General features: G+C 44.2%; 13 protein-coding genes across 13 annotated transcripts; 6 read left to right on the top strand and 7 right to left on the bottom strand.

The window, feature by feature from the left end:
* Positions 1-12: 12 nt before the first annotated feature.
* Positions 13-3612, bottom strand: TDA9 (Tda9p; the record flags this gene model as incomplete). The annotated part of the gene is made up of 1 exon (XM_003680814.1): positions 13-3612. One exon carries the CDS (start codon positions 3610-3612, stop codon positions 13-15), a length of 3600 nt encoding a protein of 1199 aa, XP_003680862.1.
* Positions 3613-4893: 1281 nt separating this feature from the next.
* Positions 4894-5988, top strand: TDEL0D00660 (uncharacterized protein; the record flags this gene model as incomplete). Its single annotated transcript, XM_003680813.1, has 1 exon — positions 4894-5988. One exon carries the CDS (start codon positions 4894-4896, stop codon positions 5986-5988), a length of 1095 nt encoding a protein of 364 aa, XP_003680861.1.
* A 1025-nt stretch (positions 5989-7013) lies between these two features.
* Positions 7014-7208, bottom strand: TDEL0D00650 (uncharacterized protein; the record flags this gene model as incomplete). Its single annotated transcript, XM_003680812.1, has 1 exon — positions 7014-7208. One exon carries the CDS (start codon positions 7206-7208, stop codon positions 7014-7016), a length of 195 nt encoding a protein of 64 aa, XP_003680860.1.
* A 243-nt stretch (positions 7209-7451) lies between these two features.
* EFM3 (protein-lysine N-methyltransferase) lies at positions 7452-8435 on the bottom strand (the record flags this gene model as incomplete). Its single annotated transcript, XM_003680811.1, has 1 exon — positions 7452-8435. One exon carries the CDS (start codon positions 8433-8435, stop codon positions 7452-7454), a length of 984 nt encoding a protein of 327 aa, XP_003680859.1.
* Positions 8436-8502: 67 nt separating this feature from the next.
* On the bottom strand, positions 8503-9498 carry DAL2 (allantoicase; the record flags this gene model as incomplete). The annotated part of the gene is made up of 1 exon (XM_003680810.1): positions 8503-9498. The coding sequence occupies one exon, from the start codon at positions 9496-9498 to the stop codon at positions 8503-8505; it is 996 nt and encodes a 331-aa protein (XP_003680858.1).
* A 433-nt stretch (positions 9499-9931) lies between these two features.
* ATP18 (F1F0 ATP synthase subunit i) lies at positions 9932-10114 on the top strand (the record flags this gene model as incomplete). The annotated part of the gene is made up of 1 exon (XM_003680809.1): positions 9932-10114. The coding sequence occupies one exon, from the start codon at positions 9932-9934 to the stop codon at positions 10112-10114; it is 183 nt and encodes a 60-aa protein (XP_003680857.1).
* Positions 10115-10180: 66 nt separating this feature from the next.
* STR2 (cystathionine gamma-synthase) lies at positions 10181-12139 on the bottom strand (the record flags this gene model as incomplete). The annotated part of the gene is made up of 1 exon (XM_003680808.1): positions 10181-12139. One exon carries the CDS (start codon positions 12137-12139, stop codon positions 10181-10183), a length of 1959 nt encoding a protein of 652 aa, XP_003680856.1.
* A 182-nt stretch (positions 12140-12321) lies between these two features.
* On the top strand, positions 12322-13959 carry MNS1 (mannosyl-oligosaccharide 1,2-alpha-mannosidase; the record flags this gene model as incomplete). Its single annotated transcript, XM_003680807.1, has 1 exon — positions 12322-13959. The coding sequence occupies one exon, from the start codon at positions 12322-12324 to the stop codon at positions 13957-13959; it is 1638 nt and encodes a 545-aa protein (XP_003680855.1).
* An 11-nt stretch (positions 13960-13970) lies between these two features.
* On the bottom strand, positions 13971-14357 carry CTF8 (Ctf8p; the record flags this gene model as incomplete). Its single annotated transcript, XM_003680806.1, has 1 exon — positions 13971-14357. One exon carries the CDS (start codon positions 14355-14357, stop codon positions 13971-13973), a length of 387 nt encoding a protein of 128 aa, XP_003680854.1.
* A 126-nt stretch (positions 14358-14483) lies between these two features.
* Positions 14484-15272, top strand: LNP1 (Lnp1p; the record flags this gene model as incomplete). Its single annotated transcript, XM_003680805.1, has 1 exon — positions 14484-15272. One exon carries the CDS (start codon positions 14484-14486, stop codon positions 15270-15272), a length of 789 nt encoding a protein of 262 aa, XP_003680853.1.
* A 37-nt stretch (positions 15273-15309) lies between these two features.
* Positions 15310-15825, bottom strand: EGD2 (Egd2p; the record flags this gene model as incomplete). Its single annotated transcript, XM_003680804.1, has 1 exon — positions 15310-15825. The coding sequence occupies one exon, from the start codon at positions 15823-15825 to the stop codon at positions 15310-15312; it is 516 nt and encodes a 171-aa protein (XP_003680852.1).
* A 296-nt stretch (positions 15826-16121) lies between these two features.
* On the top strand, positions 16122-17894 carry MDM31 (Mdm31p; the record flags this gene model as incomplete). Its single annotated transcript, XM_003680803.1, has 1 exon — positions 16122-17894. The coding sequence occupies one exon, from the start codon at positions 16122-16124 to the stop codon at positions 17892-17894; it is 1773 nt and encodes a 590-aa protein (XP_003680851.1).
* A 150-nt stretch (positions 17895-18044) lies between these two features.
* On the top strand, positions 18045-19007 carry NVJ1 (Nvj1p; the record flags this gene model as incomplete). Its single annotated transcript, XM_003680802.1, has 1 exon — positions 18045-19007. One exon carries the CDS (start codon positions 18045-18047, stop codon positions 19005-19007), a length of 963 nt encoding a protein of 320 aa, XP_003680850.1.
* Between the last annotated feature and the right edge of the window lie 161 nt (positions 19008-19168).

Raw genomic sequence — 19168 nt, 5'->3', positions numbered from 1 at the left:
ATAGCACGAATGTTATTCTGGCTTCGATAATGTCGAGCGGTCTTCAAGGTTGTAAATTGCCCTGGCCTGCAGTGCATGCGCAAACAGCAGAGCGATCGGCCATATCGGGGCGTCGCCCAGTATTCTTACACCCAGGTACAACGACCTGGAAGAGAGTCTTGCTTTTATTATAACTTCTTTGGTTTCCTCCGTTGGAGTATCTGGCTTCATCGCACGCCGAGCCAACTCATTGTCCAGAACGTCGACGTCGAGCGCCCCTTTTGCCTGGGATCTCAAAAACTCGGCATACGATTGTGAGTTGTAGCCCTTTGGCAACAAATGTTCTTCCACTTTCTTAAGCACTTGCTCTGATTTTAGCCAGAACATTCTGTCAGACGCATTTAAGATCTGTGCAGTTGGATTTGAAGGATCAAAATCTTGTGCCCAGGCTTCGACGCGTCTCATATATTCCGCTACAATGAGAATGGACGAGAAGATACATGTAATGGAGAAAATGGGGGTTCTAATTGCTGTTCTCTCTGCATTTTTCATTACTGAGACTGTCTCAGCCCAGAAACGGACGATGTTTAACGCAAAACTCGATGCCTCACGCAGCGAGTCCTTGTTGGAACTCATGCAACTCAAACCTTCATTCATACCTTCCCAGTCTTTTAGCCATATTCTATTCATTACTCGTCTTAAATCCAGACATTTCCTGATGTTTGCAAAAAGATGTAGGGGAATGATGAGTCTCATTGCAGGGTTCTCGTTAATCATCGGTATATTCTCTTCATGGCAGGCCAGCGTACCGCCGCTCTTGATGAAAATCGCTTCCCAATGTTTGAGCATGGCATCGATCACTGGACGCGAATTCATACGCCATTTAATCTCATTTACTTGTTCGTTAGCCTCATATTTCATGTTATTCCTCTCCAGGAAGATCTTTTCATGAACAGAAATTAGCATCGACAGTAAGGTCCTGAATGATATCTTCGAGTTTTCGTAGTAGTACTGGCTTCCTGTCGAAATGTACATTAGACAGTGACTATAATCTTCACCATTAGAGAGCTGAATCAGCGAGAATTTTGAATCTAACACAATGTGATATTTTTTCAAGTTTCTAGCCCACTGAATGGCATCTTCACACGCAAATAACCGTTCGTGGAAGCATGGCACACCACATTTCAAATCGATCGAGTGGAAAACGCCTTCCAAACCGACTAGTGATGTGAAGAGATTGGAGATTAGTAAGATAATATGGCAAGTCCTTATTCGAGCCTGTGCTGTGATGAAATATTTGAAGTTTCTGTGAATTTGTTGAGGTGTGTTGTATTGGCTCCTAATCCTATTGAGCACTTCTGGATTATCCTGAAATTCCAGGACATGGTCACTTTCGATCGGTGGCGTCTGTAGAGTCTCCAAAGGCATATTCAGTTTGGAACTCTTGACCAATTTAATCAACATCATGACCTTGTTACTCATACCATTCGTGACATTTGAATCGTTACTGAAAATCCCAAAAAATGTTAGTAGGACCATACTCTGAATCAGAGAAAGTGGTGTAGTCTCAAAGTTGTTGTGAATGTCGTTCAAACGATCCCGGACTTTGAGCCTGGCAATATTAGAAAGGAGCATGGCATGCGAAGAATGGAAGGCATACAGTGCGCCAATCATCGTAATTGATAATATTATCAGGAGGTTGTTCATAGAAGGAACAAGGGAGTGAAGATGAATAAAAGGAAAATAGCGGTGAAATTCGGACTGGTAGAGATTGACATAAGCATTTAGTTCATCTAACTTTGGAAATTGCTTTGATTGCAGATTAGTTTCTCTGATAATTGCCTCACGAAACTCAGCATCAAATAGAATCAATCTAGAACCCTTTCTATATTTTGCAGAAGCATCTCCCGGACTCAGTGGTGATTCCCCCGATGAGGATGTTCTTGGCGAGGGCGAAGAATTTAGTACTTGAAATTCAGATATCATCTGGAACAAATCCTTTTGCCTGGAATTGAACAAGGATGATACTGCAGGACCCAAAGAGAAGCTTGCTCTTCGCTTTTCTGGATGGTATTGTGTAGAGCCACTGCTAGGATTACTAGCGGGACTTATACTAGTCCGGTCTTTTTGGAGCAGTTTTATCGGCTGAGAGGCCGATTGAGACTTACCAGAAGCTGGCGAGAAAGAGTTGACAGTGGCCGCATCCATTATCATCGGTGTGGCAGAAGACGATTTATTGGTGAATGTATCAACAAACCCTATATCATTAAAATGTTCGAAATCGAGTTTGAAAGCAGGTTCTCTTCGAGAGTTTCCGACCAAATCAGATATCCATAAATCCTCCTGAGGTAACTCAGTGTTTCTGGAAGTCCCTACTGACTTGTTCCCAGCATTTATCTTTTCTGTTGGCATTTCCAAATATGATTCAGTTTCGAATGGTTCATATTTGAATGATGTTAGATTCGAGTCCCCAGCAGTGATGCCAGCGAAACCACCAGCTCCACCTGCCGTGGACCCCATGGTTAAGAAATTGACTAATGAAGGAGCATTGTGAAGGAACGCACTGGGCGTCATGGGAATATTGGAAAATGGTTCCGATGATGCATTCTGTGCACCACTGTTGTTCTCGGTAGGCTGTGAGAAATAGTCCTCACCCGGTTGCTGATCCTGGCGATGACTACTCTCCGCTGCCACATATTCATCGAGACAGAAATCGGAGGGTAGACCTAGCAAATCTGCATCTACAACACCAGACTCTGCAAATTTCTCAAGTAGCTGTTGAGCATTCAACTGAGGCGTAGAAAACCCAACCTGATGCGGAACGTCCTGAATGGAATGCAACTCCTTCAAAACCTGCTGAGAAGTCTGGTTATCGTTGATATAAGTGAATGCACTTGTAGCTGAGAAGGAGGCATGCCTCTTCCTTCTTTTCGGAGGATTCTTATCTGATTGCTCTGCAATCACGGGAGATAGCGATTTCTTAGAGACTGCCTCTAAAGATATACTAGAATCTCTATTACTCATTGAGTTCAAAGATGAAGAAGACGACACTGCCGAGTTAGTGGTCAATGGACTTATACTGGAGCATGTCTTCCCTGTAGCAGCAGCCTCTCTAGCGTCTTTCTTCAACTGTGCTGCCGTTCTTGCCAACGGATTACTAGGCGTTGGTAGAATTGCCTCTTTATTACCGGCAACTTTAATGATATGCTTCTCCATATCATTGGTAGACAAAGTTCCAACATCGGAAATCTCTGTGAGTGAATTGGAGCTAGAAATATTGCTTGGTGAACTACTGCCCACTAAACTGCCATGCAATTTATGTTGATGTCTCAGCACCAAATCTCTGCGTGCAAAGCATCTCCCACAAAACACACATAAAAAGGGTTTCTCATTCGTATGCGACCTCTGGTGTCTCTTCAAATGTTCTTGCCTCACGAATCCACGCGTACAAATGGGACACAAGTACGGTCTGGGCTTATCTGTCTTGATAGTCCTCGATTTCTTCGGTATGGGCAACAATCCGCCCGTCTCTAACTCTCCCTTCGCTGCAGAAGCCATATTAGTACTCACTACGGACTCATCACTGTGCTGGTAAACAGATGATATTTGCAAAGCACCTGAATCGGGGAACATAACTAACTCAAAGATTTGTATGTGCCTCTAGGGCTCCAAAACCATACCCCACACCAAGAGAAGGCCTAAGACAGCGAAATTAAGGCTCAGCGCAAACAATAACGTCCTCAGTACACTGCCAACCTACTGGTGAACCCCAAACTCAGGCTATACCTAGCTTTATTATAAAAGTATTGGTCTCATCGGGCCTCTTTTTTTCAACGGTTGTCGATTTTTCTTCGGGTAAACAGCCTATGAACTTACAAAGCACTCATAGTGAGTCTACCATCACTCCATTTAAAGTGGAAGTGGACGATACACCACGTTTGTCATGCAGATCTTGGTTGTTTTGGTCAATTGATGCAGCTGTGGAAGTTTAGTATGTCGGTAGCTGAGAGTAAGGTTTCTTTTGCATACGAGCTGTTTGATATACGGGACTTCTGAAGACTTTGCCTATTCTGCCAACTTGCGCTTAAATATTCGATGTTCATGACTAGACTTCTATCGGGATGGTTTGGAGCGCAGGATGAGATCTCTAATGAATTTACTTGCTAACCAGAGATACAATTACATCCACAAGAGACTTGGTGCGTACTAACGCACAAAGGGCCGGGACAGATCTTGCAAAGGAATGCTCACAACGGTATTTGCTCATGTCTTGAACCTCTTACGAAATCTTCACATCTAGCCTTTGTAGGGCCTCCTGCCGGGTCTGCTCATGTTGTGCTTAGACAATTCGAACTACAATCAGCTCTTCAGTTTCTCAATGCTTTTGTTCTTCTGGTCTAAAAGGCATCCATTCATTGAGGTATATCGAGGTGGTGAGATGACGAATCGATTTGAGTAAGCCTTGGCTGATTTCCAGCACCATCGCAATTAATATTCATCATCTGTCTACAAGTTTTCCTTGAATAGCTTCTATATCAGTAATTTTAATTGTGTCAAGTTATAGTCCAGCTGCTTGATCAATGACGAAAGAAAAGAGACCACTTTACGGTGGAGATACCAGAACCGATAACGACTAACGTCATGTAAAGAAGCAATTTTTGGGGGAAGGCTCCAATTGCAACTGCAAATACCCACTCAACAGACTACAATTACATCCATACCTATAAAGTTCTAGCACAAGATGCCAATAAAATTATAACATCGAGCTGTATGTCGAGAATGATCTTTAAAATGACAGTGATCTTCGTTGCATTTTGATGTGCCTTTCAAGCTCTGTTACCAGTAGATACGTCTCTTGACAAAAACAAAATTCTAATGTAAAAGGAACACTAACTGATATACTTTGGCGCCCTAATGAGCACCAAAGAGATAGGAAAACCAAACAGTTGGGAGTGCGAAGATGCTGATGTTGATGTCCCAAAGAAATATTTCACATCGGTAATTACCTGGGCCTACTACGAGTCAACGAAGTCTTATGACCTGCTTATGATGATAGGGTGGTATGGTGGTCTAATGTACGGCTTGTATAGTACTATCTTTACATCGCACATTTGGAGGTTTCAGATTTTGTTTCTGCTCCTGGAGGCAAGTGTCGTGTTGGCTCCTGTGATTTGCATGACTCTCATAGAGAGGAGAGCAGGATATTTGATCTCCAGGAACAATAAGAAACTAGCAGAAGCTACGAAGGAAGTCTTCAGCTCGAAGCAGGAAAATTTGGTACTTGGGTGGGACAAGGTCGCCAGTGTACTGAACAGAAAGTTTTATGTTGCAGGCGATTGGAAAACACCATACTGCATCTTTGATGGTGCGAAATGTGAGAGCTACTTCAGACGCCATGTGTTGAAATCAATGGCTGAGGAAGACGCATCAGAAGATTGCGAGAAAAGTTGCTTGCGTGCTGCAGTGGACATCTATCGGCGAAGGATCATCGATCAATTCGAATGGGACAAGTACGATACTCCTGTGTTAGCTGATGATAACTTCCTAGCTGGTTCCGATCACAAAGAGTTCACCTGGAGACTCAGGAACACGCTGAAGGATCTTCATTTCATAGTCTATTTTGTTACTTCTCTATTTGTTCTCTTAGCTGGTACTCGGTCCCTTTTACTCTGCATGATAATGACAATCTTAATGTTTGCCACAATTGCTGCTAGGCCCCCTCTCGAGCTTTCTACAACCAGGAGCCGCATCAGATTATTAGCAACGATAGCAGATGTTGCCCCACGAGAGGACATGGATCGCTGGGACGTAGTTGCAAGGCGCATGAATGCTTACTTGAGCCAAGATTCCAACAGCGACGCAGGAATTTTCTTTGATGGGAAAGACTACCTTGAATTTTTTGAGAAGCAGCTCAAACCTCTCATGTCAAAGAAGATCAAAGACTATCGGGTTGCAACTTACGAGCTAGTTCCTTTAATCGCTGATGTTGTTGAGGGTCCTTCCACATAGACGGATTGCCTACTGACCCGCTCTATCATTTATCGACTTAGCCCGCTTGAACCGCAATTTCGATCCTCAATGTTTGAGCTTTTCCGATGCGTACCACCTTTCGGTGTGGTAAATGAATGAACTTCTGTGCAACGGTCCTGTATTTTCAGGATGCAGCATCTGTTGATACTGAGGATAGTGATTCAACAAATCGATTGGGTAAAACGAATGGACTACCACATATTGGTCTCTGTTGGAAGTTTATATAAAATTGCCTTTGATGCTCTGGTTCGGTGTCTTCACACCGTATGCTTCGTGGAATTGAAACAGCTGCAAAGCAATGATGAGCCTAAAACTAACTACCTTGGTACTGGTAAGATTGACATAAGCCATCGGGATGAGGTACCTATAGAGCGAAGAGCACTCCGCATACCTAACCCAAGCCACCAAGACTCTACGGTATTGATACACTTTCCATTCAAGATTCCAAATTCAGAACAAAACGCAAAAAAGTACTGGTTGAAGAATATAAACGATCTACTCCAAGTCAACCATACTTTCTAGTTGTGCTTCGCGCAGTCATATATATACATTAAAGTACCGAAAGATTGTGATATATCGCGAACGAGACACATATCAGCCATTGAACACTCAAGCAGTTTCAAGCAGTCTCAAGACTAACCAACCTAAATATTGAACCACGCAAATCGTTCAAGTTCCTTCTTTAAGCCCTAGTTTCCAGGCCAAGCCGCCAGGTTTACCCGGGCAGCTGAGGTGAAATTTTTCACTACTATAAATTGACCAGGAATGAACATCTTATACTCCTATTCACTACTCTTTAAAAGGCCCAACTTTGTCCAAAAGTAATCCCGCGCTATAGACAGTACGCTGAATAAGCCAATCTACTTATATCAGTCGTGATAAGCGGTGAGGATAGATCAAACTTGGGCCCTTTTTTAAGAACTCTAGTGGATGTGACTGGGATTCTCCCGGTGTTATGATACTAGGGTGTCAGAGAATGGCTATATCTTCTTTAAATGCAAATGTTACGTAGTCTTACATTGGTTTGTTGTTGTTTTATCGCATGAAGCAGCTGGAGCTGAGCTCACAGAGCTCGTTGAGTCCTGCGGGCTAACTGATGGTACTGGTGTGGGTCTCGAATCGTGGTCTCTAGCGAGTAGTTTATGACAACTGGGATCATGAGATTTATGCTTGAGGTAGATATAGTTGTGCAACGCCATCGAATCACTCGAGTAAAACAAAGGTTCATTGATATTAGAAACCAGATCAGTTTAAATGACACTTTTATATAGTTCGCAGATTCGGCGATCTGATGCCTCAGGAGCATACCACCTCGCTGCGTCGAAACGATCATACGAAGCAGCGTCCTTGCAGGACCGATAATGAGCAGGGAGTGCATGCAAACATCGCGTGAAAAATCTTGGCATCCATCGTTCAAATGTTTCTCCGATACTTAATCAAGATCAATGGGCGTGTGGGCTGATACGGTAGATCCTGACGGGGGCCTGCAGTGGCCGAAAGAGTAAGGTTTTTTCCAGAAGTGACTGAGATCGGTAATCTGTCTCTGTGGTCATTTGCAGTTGGCAATCGAGACCCATTTCCTTGGCTGTGCTTTCGAATGTGCTTGTAGTATTTTCATTTCTCACCGTGGCTGCCACTAGACAAGTGGTGCGAGGTGTGAGAGATTGCGCGATGCATTTGCACAGATCTGGGACAACGGTGGAGTCGTACGTGACATCTGCGGCGACCACGTAGTCGAGTTTTGTGGGAACGGGGTCCTCATTCCATCTTAATTGCTCAAAGTATGTATTGGAAGTCTCTATACCGTTGAGTGAAAAGTTCTTTCTTGCTTGCTGTGTCAAATGCCAGTCTCCATCTGTGACATAAAGCTTATCGAGCCTTCCCGGGTTCGTGAGGGCCAGTGTGGCAGAGACCATCCCTGTTCCAGCACCCAATTCGAGCACTTTACTGCCTTCTGTGATTGGACAGCTGGTCGCGAGATACAAGGATAGGTACAATGCGGCTTCCCAGGTGCGGAACCCTGTAGTACCGGATGCACTGATTAAATACGGAGTCTCCTCGATTTTAACTTTCACTTGGGGAGAGATCCGGTACTGGATCACGTCTGTAGTGGTCGCGGATGGTTGTTTAACATCCAGCAACGCAACATACTTCTCGTAGAGCCATTCTGAGAGCCATACATCGGTCACCAAAGTCTCAATCCCAGTCCCTTGGCCCTCTTCGTCGAGTAATTCGACGTTATCGATGAGGGCTTTAACTATTGCCTTGACGTAGTACGCGTTTTGAGTTTCTACTAGTTTCAATTGCTCGATGAAATCGGCTACATGGATCTTGAGCCCTGGCGTCTCTTGCATCCATTTCAACAGCACCGGCGCAGGGCATCTTTGGTACAATCGATCGTACAACAGCTGGTTGGTGGGATCCATTGGTTGATTTCGACGAGTTTTGATGATTTTTTAACGATCTTTACCTATAAGAAATATATACGGCTAATTAACGACCAATGGCTCTTATACGCTTGACACCACCATCTGGGATGATAGTGATCTTCAAATGGGTCAATTCAACGTCTTTGGCAACGGTGAATTTGTGTTCTTGGTCTGGACCGGTTCTGGACTTACCGACTAGTTCGATCCATTCATCAGAGCCGTTAGAGCCATGAACTGTGACAAATTGTGGGAAATTACCACGGAAATGAGCAGTATCGATAACAACATGGTCCAAGTAGCTTGTCTTGCGACCCAATTGAATGATGACCCAATCAACATGACCCGGTTCACGAGATCTCTTGGTTTCCCAACCATCAGACATATCGTGACCTCTACCTGGCAGCAGAAGGTTATCGGCAGAACCGAAATGCTGATCGGAGACCGCTTGAGCGACAGCTCCGTTGCAAACACTTGCCAAATCTAGAAAAGCGTCCTGCGCCAAGGCTGGAGGTACAACTTGACCGTAAAGACGGAAACGAGCAATACCCCCATCAGGATACATCTTCAATTTAACATGTGTGAATTTTTCCTTGGTTAGGCCCTCCTTTCTAATGACAAAATGCTTCTGAGATGGATTGCACTCGAATTTTTCAATGATATTAACCCAACGAGGATCATCTTCACCTATACCAGAGGCTTGCTCATCGTACAACGCATCCACAGAGACGAAAGGTGCATGATTACCATTGAAGAACGCTGTATCGACTTCTGCTCCGACCAAATGCGCTGCTGCGACACCCATACGTAGAATAACCCAATCGTATTCTTGCTCGTTGTGTCTACGTGTCTCCCAGCCATCGTACCAGGCACCAGCGTGTACAAATCTGGTGGCATCCCTAATTGGAACAGTTGGCTCGATCAAATTAGAGGCTGCTGCAAACCATTCGTCAGAGAATGATTCTACAACACCTCCAAGCTTCTTACCTACAACATCTACTGCACGAAACTCGCTAGTGACTCTCTTGTTGAAATCCTCTTCACCACACAACTTAATAGACATCCTGACGAGTTCAATGAGACAGGAAATTATGTTGAACCCCAGTTAACTGTCCATCCTTATACTTTGGCTCCTATACCGGACGCCGCTTATCACCTGTCGGACTTCGGCGATCACCGAACGCACCTAAAACTCTCCAAAACCCTCCAAGAGCATTCCCCAACGCTCAGAAACCACATAGAGCACCTCAGGTCGCTGTTACAGTGGCTATATGTGGTTAAAAGAGTGGAACTATCTCCTTATATACTTTTATATTCAAAGCCGGGTTACAACAGATCATCCTGTTGAACGATCCAATGAATCTTGCAACTTTCTTTCACTCTCTAAGCTTCACGAACCAAGGTAGGTTTAACTAGGAGACAAGAAGTTTGTTCAGTCTACTTTGTGGGGTCAATTGATTGTGAAACAGGCCTAAAGCTCTATATTTCAGTCTATTATGCTTAAGAGATTTTCTACACCGATTTTGAAACCATACTGGCCATTCTTCGTTGGCGGAGCCATCATGTACTGGACTTTTGGTAAGGTTGCTAACCTATCTGCCAACTCTAATGAGTTTATTAACGATCCTAGAAACCCTCGTTTTGCTCGTGGTGAGAAGCCAGTTGAGTTGAAGCAGTAAGGGACAATCATGAAAAAATATTAGATTTTATATATATATATTCTATAGCGGAACCGTTTTGATCATTCAATCTGTACTGATTTTGAGGGCTTCTGCGATTGCGTGTTGGAATACCTGGCATAGTGATTCGCGGTTCTCCAATCCCACGCTTACGCGTACAAGCGATTTTTCGACACCATAGCGGGCAACTTCATCGAGCTCTTGATAATGGGCTAGGATGGCGTATGGGCAAGCCAGAGTGAAATTTGTACCTAAGGAAGGGCCCTTGCATAGTTGTAAGCTGTCGAAGAAAACGCGCGCCTGGGCGAGGTTGAAGAAAGTCAGTGAAAAGAGTCCACCGTAGCCTGCATCGATAGAACATTTGACTGCGTCGTAATGGCGTTTGGTTTCAGGTGATGTGAGGCTAGGATAGTAGATCTTCTTGAACAATTTGCCCTCCAGCGGGATAAGAACTTTGTTAAGTAAGTATTCAGTGTTGTGATTCACCTGGATTGTACGTTGAACAAAGTCTCGTGAATTACGCTCTAATGCGAGGGCATCTTCGCACCACAAAGTATCTTCGTATTCTTTTTGAGCCAGTAGCCATTGTTGTGCAAAATCATAGAGTTTGCCTTGCGGATTCAGTACTAGAGAACCGGCGATTAGGTTTGAGTCACCACTAAATATCTTGGTTAGTGAACTGCAAACCACGTCTGCATGAGGTAGCACATCGATGTTAACAAACCCGCCTGCTGTTTCATCTACTACGATGAAGAAGCCGTATAGGTTTGCTAGTTGACGCAGCTCTAGTAGATCACCCATCTTTAGGAGCGGGTTCGAAGGGGCCTCCATAAAAACCGCTAGGATCTGCTCACCAGATTGCAAAATCTTTTTGAGGTCTTCCATCGCTGTCGAATCACCTTGGCCCAAGAAATGCGTGTGGTTGAACTTGCGTAGGATGCTTAAAGTGTCCGTGTATGGGAAACCGAACATGACAGTCTTCTTATAGGGCTCTCCGTACCCGACCAAGTACGATGATGATTGGCTTCCCGCGGTGGCACCGCCATTGGAACTGCTGAATCGTGATCTACTTACTCTTTGTGCGTCATAGTTTAGCAGCATCCTGTGTGCAGTGAAGATCGATGCCATACCACTGGGGAAAAGCAAGACGTCGGTCTCTGGGTTGACATGCAATGTTCGACGTCTGTCGTTTTCCTCGGAGGATTCCACAGCATGTACAGCATCTATTGGTTCCGCTGGAATCGTGGATGGAACTTCGTCTATGGGCATTCTTGTTTCCATATGATCGAACGCCGCACTTTGCTCCACTGGGTCTTCAGACGAGGGAACAGCCTCCTGGCCGTTGCCGCTTTCCACGTCCTCATCTTCGACAACTTTCGTCGCGATCCGTGTCTTAATCAGCATCTTGGCGTGATCTGCCAACGAAAAGTCCAAGTTTCTGCCAAATCTTTGCTCTATAAACTCTTCTTCACCGCGTATCTCCTTCGTTTCAACAGCCTGGCTTGATCTTTCAACAATGAATAACTCATGCAGCACATACTCGGCCAATCTGCTTGAAATAATCTCCCCAGTGTGTTGCCAGTATTGCTTCATTAAAGGGAAGTGTTCCTTCGCGGCAAAAACCACTGCAATCTTACACTCTCGTTTCCATTTTGCTTCCTCTGCATTCATAGGTTTCGAAGTGGCCAACTGAAGGATCCTCACCTTGACGGGAGGTTTGTTTGCGTCCTCTTCGGCAGCTTTCACCACTATAAATTCTCTACATCTCTTCGCAACGTTGTATGACGGAAAACATAGACAAGTTTCACTCTCTTTAGCATACTTGTCACCCAGCACTTCACATAGCCGCTTGATTGACTTATGAATAAAGAATCTGGGGTACCCAGTAGTCATCTTGTCCACCACAGCTGGATCTGCCTCTTCGTAACCAACTGTAGCATCCCAAGTGGGCAAACAAACCGACACAGCATGGTTTGTGTTAGGTGGAATCGATTCCCCAATCCTGGTGGCAATAGTCGAGCTCATCAGCAGCTTGTAGAGAGCTTTGCTGGATGACTTCTAGTTGACTCAAATCTTGACAGGCGTGATACCTTTATATAAAGAAAGTGAAAAATCATCAGAAACGTATTACTACTATGGAAGAACAAGCTTCAAGTAACTCATATAGAAGCCTTGTGAGTCGCTAGTCGTCGTGTAATATAGGCAGGATGTTTGGTCAGGGACTAATAGGTTTGCTGGTGGCGACTTTGGCGGCTTTTTACTACCTTTACGGACAGCAGAGTTCAAGGGCTTCGCTTTATGAGTCTTCATCAGAGGTTAGAGACGAGATAGAGACTGTATTTCTCGAAACGTGGAGAGATTACTCATTGCACGGATGGTCCTATGATGTGTACTCACCATTGAGCCACTCACATCGCAATATGCCCCGGTCTGGGGACCCAATGGGATGGATCATCGTTGATGCTCTCGATACGATGTTTATGATGTACAATGGCTCCACTACACATCGCAATGAGCTTTTGAAGGATATTTTGGAAGTTCAAGTATGGATTGACAATCAACTTTCCTATAATATCGATGCAGAGGTGAATATCTTCGAGACTACGATCAGAATGGTTGGGGGATTGCTTTCTGCTCATTACTACTCTTCGCAACTAGAGATGGGAAACCCAGATATTTACTTGAACAAAGCGGTTGATCTGTGCGATAGGCTTGCGGCTGCTTTTGACACATCTGAAAGCGGGATACCGTATTCGAGTGTCAACTTGCGTACAGGTCAAGCGATAAAGAATCACGTCGACGATGGTGCTTCTTCTACTGCTGAGTTCACTACATTGCAGTTAGAGTTCAAGTATCTGTCTTTTTTAACAAAGAACGATACTTACTGGAAACTTGCTGAAAATGTTTATCCTGCACTTTATCAAAGTAACAAATTGTTAGATGCATACCATGGATTGGCTCCAATTTACACGTATCCCGACTCTGGAAGGTTTATGGGACAAAACATTAGGTTTGGCTCTCGTGGAGACTCATTCTATGAGTATTTGTTGAAGCAGTATCTCTTTACGCATGAAAAATTGTATTATGATTTGTACCGCCAGTCTATGGAAGGTATGAAGAGACACTTGATTGGCAAATCTCGCCCCTCTGGATATACTTACATTGGTGAGAAACCATTCGGTCTCACGGGCTCCCTCGATCCAAAGATGGATCATTTAGTCTGCTTCATGGGCGGGCTCCTAGCCATGGGAGCCACAGAAGGATACCCAATCCAGGAAGCTCGCAAGAAGGCTCTGTGGGATTCTCAAAGAGAAGAGGACTGGAAACTAGCACAAGAATTGACCCATACATGTTATCAGATGTACCACCAAACGCCGTCTGGGTTGGCAGCCGAGATCGTGGTGTTTAACGATGGCAGGCCTATTCCGGACAACGCTTGGTTATCACCTTCAGGTGACTTTTACATAAAGCCAGCCGACAGGCATAACTTACAGAGACCAGAGACCGTGGAGTCGATCATGTTCCTTTACCACTTGACAAAGGATGATAAATATCGCCAATGGGGTTACGAGATCTTTTCTAACTTCGTTAAGCATACTTGTGAAGTACTGGACGATTCGCACAACATCTATCTCTCTTTAAAGGACTGCGTTAGCCTGCCCACGATCAAGAGCGATAACATCGAAAGTTTTTGGCTTGCAGAGACTCTCAAATACCTCCATCTCCTATTCCAGGACGATGTAGACCTCACAAAGGTTATCTTCAACACCGAGGCTCATCCTTTCCCAGTGCTTGACGTCGGACAGTTACGTGAGCTAGGTTTAAAAACCGGTTGGTCGCCATAAGGCCTTTAAAACTACATAATCGGCAAAGGCCTGTTTTTGAATATAATTTTATAACTAAAGACATCCTGCATCTCAACTGTCCTCGAATCATGATTAAATTTAAGCAGTCCTAACGGCGTATCCAGTTTAACCACAAAACCCAGCAATCGCTGTTTCTTACCGATGAAAAGTGTCGCTATCTTGTTCTCAGAGTTAATATGCAAAAGACCAAACTTAACGATATCCGAACCTTCGGATTTCGAGAACCTGTCGTCGTCCTCCTGAGCGGTTGATGGTATCTCAAGATCACCTTGGATCTCGAGCATCATATTGCCCATCGGGGTGGTTACACCAACCTGCTTTTGGTCAGAATCAAGCAATGATCTTATTTGTGATGTCGATATCGTCACAGAGGGCATATCATGAGGTTTCGTACCGATTCTTTGTGTAGAGTCGTAATCAGTATATGGAAGCGATGAAATTTCAAAGGGCTCTTTTAAACCAATAAATTGAACAGAATCAACTGTAAGAAAGTGATTATTAAGATGTTCAGTGCCATTCGAGGATGGGGCTCTGGTAGTAAGAGGACTTTGGTTCAGCGATACACAGATGAATTATCTCAGATTACCGCTCAGATACATGAGCTGGATCGCAAGTTGAAGAAAAGACAAGTGACTATGGATAACTTGCAATCGCACCTAACATACTATGGAAGTGGGATAACAGCGTCTGTATTTGCTTATTTGTACTGGAAGTGCGAGGGAAGTTGGCTGATGCCCTCAATGGGCGTTATTGGCTGTATTGTGCTTCTGACAGTGATAAAATATGGTGCTTACAGGGTGGATCAGTGGGTTAGAGACCGTCAGTCAATCAAACTCGGGAAATTGAGGGCTCTACATCAAAAGAAGCTGGAGAGACTGAAGGAAGAGACCAATTACCATGCCACAAATTCGATTATTCAGCGGTTTTCACAAGGTGAAGATCAATCAGAGGATGCTATGGTGCTAATGGATGAAGAGTTAAAAAACAAGTACAAGGAGCTGCATAATTTAAAGGACGAATTGGCCCATTTCAGGCAGGACGATCGGTTGAAGGACAAGCATGAGAGAGATAAGTGGTTTGACAAAGTGATAAATGCAGTAGCGGGAGGTGATACAGTCAATGGAATGTTCTTACCAGTCGTGTGCCCAAAATGCAAAGGTCAAACGGGGCTGTACCACTTGGGGAACCGATCATTTAAATACGTATGTCCACTCTGTGGTTGGACCATCGACAACACCCAACAGGAATCGAAACAGCATGAAGATACCAAGAAAGAGGATTCATCGATGTAGCGAGTATATAGTATAAAAGTCACTAATTGATTCACACTTATTTGGACAAGGACATGATAGCATTGACAATGTCACCATTGTGTTCCTTCAAAGCCTTAATGGCTTGACCCTTGGAGACGTTAGCTTGTTCGACAACCAAATCGATATCATCAGCTGCAAGGTCACCAGCATCCAAATCCTCAGTGTCTTCGATCTTGGAGGCTGGAGCGCTAGATTCGGCAGCAGCTTGCATGTCAGCTTGAATGGCATCTGGAGAGTTGCTTACATCACCAGCAGCTGGCGCAACATCAGTGGTTTGAGCCTGTTGTTGAGCAGCAGCTAGCTTTTGAGTGAAGTTGTCGACTTTTGGTTCACCGAAGACAACATAGTTACCACCAGCAGTTCTGTAAACTTCAGGGTGGTCAATTGCAATGATCTGGTTGTCTTTCTTTCTGAAGGTGACTCTGGAAATACCTGGCAGAGGCTTCAAACCAAGTTTACTGATCAATTCCTTGGCCTTCTGCTCGTTTTTGCTCAACATAGAAACGTTAGATTGTTCTGGTAGAAAAGACATAGTTGAAAGTGTGTTGATAGCTCGAATGAGGTTCAATGGTTCTCTATGAAATGGCCAAACTGAACTTTGACTGGTGGTTAAAAGTGAAAAATTTTTGAATTTGCCTTTCCTTGGAGGCGTAGGGAAAAAAAACACATATAGGGTATAAGAGCATTAAACCTGGAAAACATAAAGAATAAGGCATCTAGGAGTCCATTTTTGACTGTTGAATTGTGCTTATGGGGATATAATCTGGGGTGACAGCTTTAGAGAGACGCTGAGTGCTTTTGAATCGAGAGAGCGTGTGCAACGAGGCGATGAACAGGGCACTAACGGTGCTGGGCCGAGCGGTGGGCTTCAACGCTCAATTGAGCAAGATGAAGTTGAAGATGGTTCCTTTGAAATCTAGTCATTGGGTATTGCCAAGTCAGCTGAGGCCGGCGCAGTGCCATCGATCTCTGCTCAGATCGGGTACAAATATGAAGCCGTTACAACTACGATGGTATTCTACACAGCAGCCTCCATTGAAGCCTGAATCAAAGAAGCCGCCTTCACCATCTGCTTTCAAATTCATAACAGAGAGAGACAGGTTACTGGCTCAAGCGACTGGGTTTCTGGAGAAATTAAGGATCAACGTTAGATGGGTGCTGACAAAATCGACTAGGCCATTCAATACAGACGATATAGGGGCTTTCATTTCTTGGGTGCTCGTAAGTAACGTACTGCTGATTATTTTGGGGACAACGACGTTTACATCACTGGTCTTATATTTAATGAACACGGTTTTAGCACAGGAATATCTGGCTACGAAGATTGGTAACTTTTTAACAAAGAACACCTCACTTTCAGTGGTCTTTGAAAGTGCTATTGTACCAGAGTGGTCTTCGGGGAAGATTCGTTTCAATAAAGTGTTTGTTTCTCGAAGGCCTAAAGTTTCACACAGTTTCACTAAGGGTTCTCAGATCGAGGCCCTTCAAAGAACAAAACTAGGCCTCAGCGATAGACTTCTTTTTAGTCGTGAAGATTTTGATGATGGTAATTATACTCAGTACGATCTAACCATTGACCAATTGGATATCTCTTTGAGCTTCACCAAGTGGCTGAACGGTAAGGGAATCCTGGACGAAGTCTCTATCAATGGGCTGAGAGGTGTGGTGGACAGGACTCACGTCGTGTGGAAACCAAATGATGATCCTCGAAACTACAAAAATATACATCAGCCTGGGGATTTCGAGATCACAAATTTTGCAATGAATGACGTTTTATTCACATTGTACCAACCGAACGGGTTCAGACCGTTCCAAGTCAGCATTTTCAATTGTGATTTACCACAACTCAGAAAGCATTGGCTCTTTTACGATATTCTTAATGCAAACAGTATAAGCGGGACTTATGACAATGCCATGTTTACCATACACAAGAAGTTCAACGTTGAAAACACACCATTTTCATCCTCGAATGCTTCGCCTTGGAAGAGAGTTACACGGCTCAGGGTCGACAACCTAGCGATTGACCATCTGAATGCTGGTATAGACGGCCCCTTTGGATGGATCACCGATGGTCAAGTCGATATGATCGGCGATGCTCTTTTGCCAGACAAAGAGGCGGATGCTTCACAGATGACTGAGGTCATCACTGAGATTGGTGATCGTCTGTACAAAGAAGCTCAGAGACACGCTCTTCTACCTTTCCCTCAAAGACCGACCGCGTCAGAAATCGACCCTGATCAATATTTCATGATGGATTTCTCTCTAAAATTACACAACGTCAAGGCAGAAGTCCCACTTTTCACCCATGAACTCGGTTACATTAATAACGCCCTGATAAGACCAATTGTTGGGTACATAAACTCAACAAGAACTTATATTCCAATCAGGTGCCGGGTGGTCAAGAATATTTCAGATTTCGAAGGGTCTTGGACCATTTACGACTGTCTGCTCATGAGAGACCTCAGTGCCGAAGTTTACGATGCATTCGCCGAGTACGTGGCCGACGACCGCAAGAGGTCTGTCAGATTGATGCGTGTTGGATTTTGGTCCCTCCAAATAATGCTACAAGTGATCCTGATGAGCCTTGGGGCGATTGCTTGAATTTAATATGGTTTTTCGACTATTGACAAGGTTCGGCGTTTGTGAAAAAGTGAAGAAAAGATCAAAGGGTTTGGTTTTAAGCAACATAGATAAATATATATAAAATCGAAGTGAGATTCTATTAAGCTTTCGCAATTAGATTTCTGTTCAATGGCACGACCAGTAGCTGCGCAGGGGTTGTTTTCTTTGGGGACTTCAATTACGCTGGTCAAGCTCGTCAAGAAGCTAATGGAAGGTGGTACTGTGGAAGAATGGTGGAATGTGTCGCCTCAAGCTCAGCAATCATCTACATACATTGTAGACTACCCAATTATCACAACAGAGCCCAGAAATATACACAATCAAAAGTTAACTTGGCCCCAGGTGCTGAGGTTTTTCATTGAGCAGGTGGAAGAAATGGACCTACAGCTAGCCTGTTTTGTTCTCTTTCTCTGCTTATTGGGACCTCTAATATGGTCGTTATTAGATACAAAGAGTTCCAGTGCAGCCGGTAACAGTCTTTTGCATAATGTTTCCACGCAGACCGAACAGGAACCAGAGGAGAAGGTCACCGAACGACATTTTCACTACGACCCTGCTGAAAGGGCACTTTTACAGTTTGGTAGATCCAAATCAGAGTCAGTGCTAAGCGTATTCAAATACAGTCCAATTCAGTTTGATTACAACGAGCCTGAAGAGGAGGTTGATGAAATTGTAGCCGGATGCACGATTAAGACTGAACCTATCCAAAAGACCCCCTTGGAGATATTAGAGGAGAAACGCCGCTCTGGGGTTGTAAAACCTTTTGCGCCAATTGACCAAGAGGTTATCTTACGGTTGGATACGGCCCTCAGTAGTCAAAAGCAATTCAAAGACTCCAGCCAGCTGTGTCCCAAGGTCGAACACCAAGTACTGGTACAAAACTCGAGCGGTAACATATCTCCGGGCAATAGAGAGGCACCATCGGTGAAGTCTGCGGGATCACTGCCCAGTTTCAGAGGAGCACCGTTAGAGAGGGCTTCCTCTGCTCAATCGCTCTCTTTTTTGCAGATTCAAATTTCACCAAGAAAGACAAGCCATGTGGAAGTGCAAGTAAATCCAGAACAGGCCTACTCACAGCCTTTCACTTACTGATTGAGACTCATCCTTGTCGATGAGCTGCTCATTTAATGACTATTTGTATAACGTTGGACATGATATGAAAAATTTTGTTAATAATACTGATCGAATTCGATTCAAACCTACAATCGAAGCTAGGTCATTTATCGTTAGATCCCATTACCGATTGCTCTTCT

The sequence above is a fragment of the Torulaspora delbrueckii genome, chromosome 4, assembly GCF_000243375.1.
Source record: "Torulaspora delbrueckii CBS 1146 chromosome 4, complete genome".
NCBI lineage: Eukaryota > Fungi > Ascomycota > Saccharomycetes > Saccharomycetales > Saccharomycetaceae > Torulaspora > Torulaspora delbrueckii.
The sequence above is the reverse complement of the archived record's forward strand: the minus strand, read 5'-3'. Positions and strand labels throughout refer to the sequence as shown.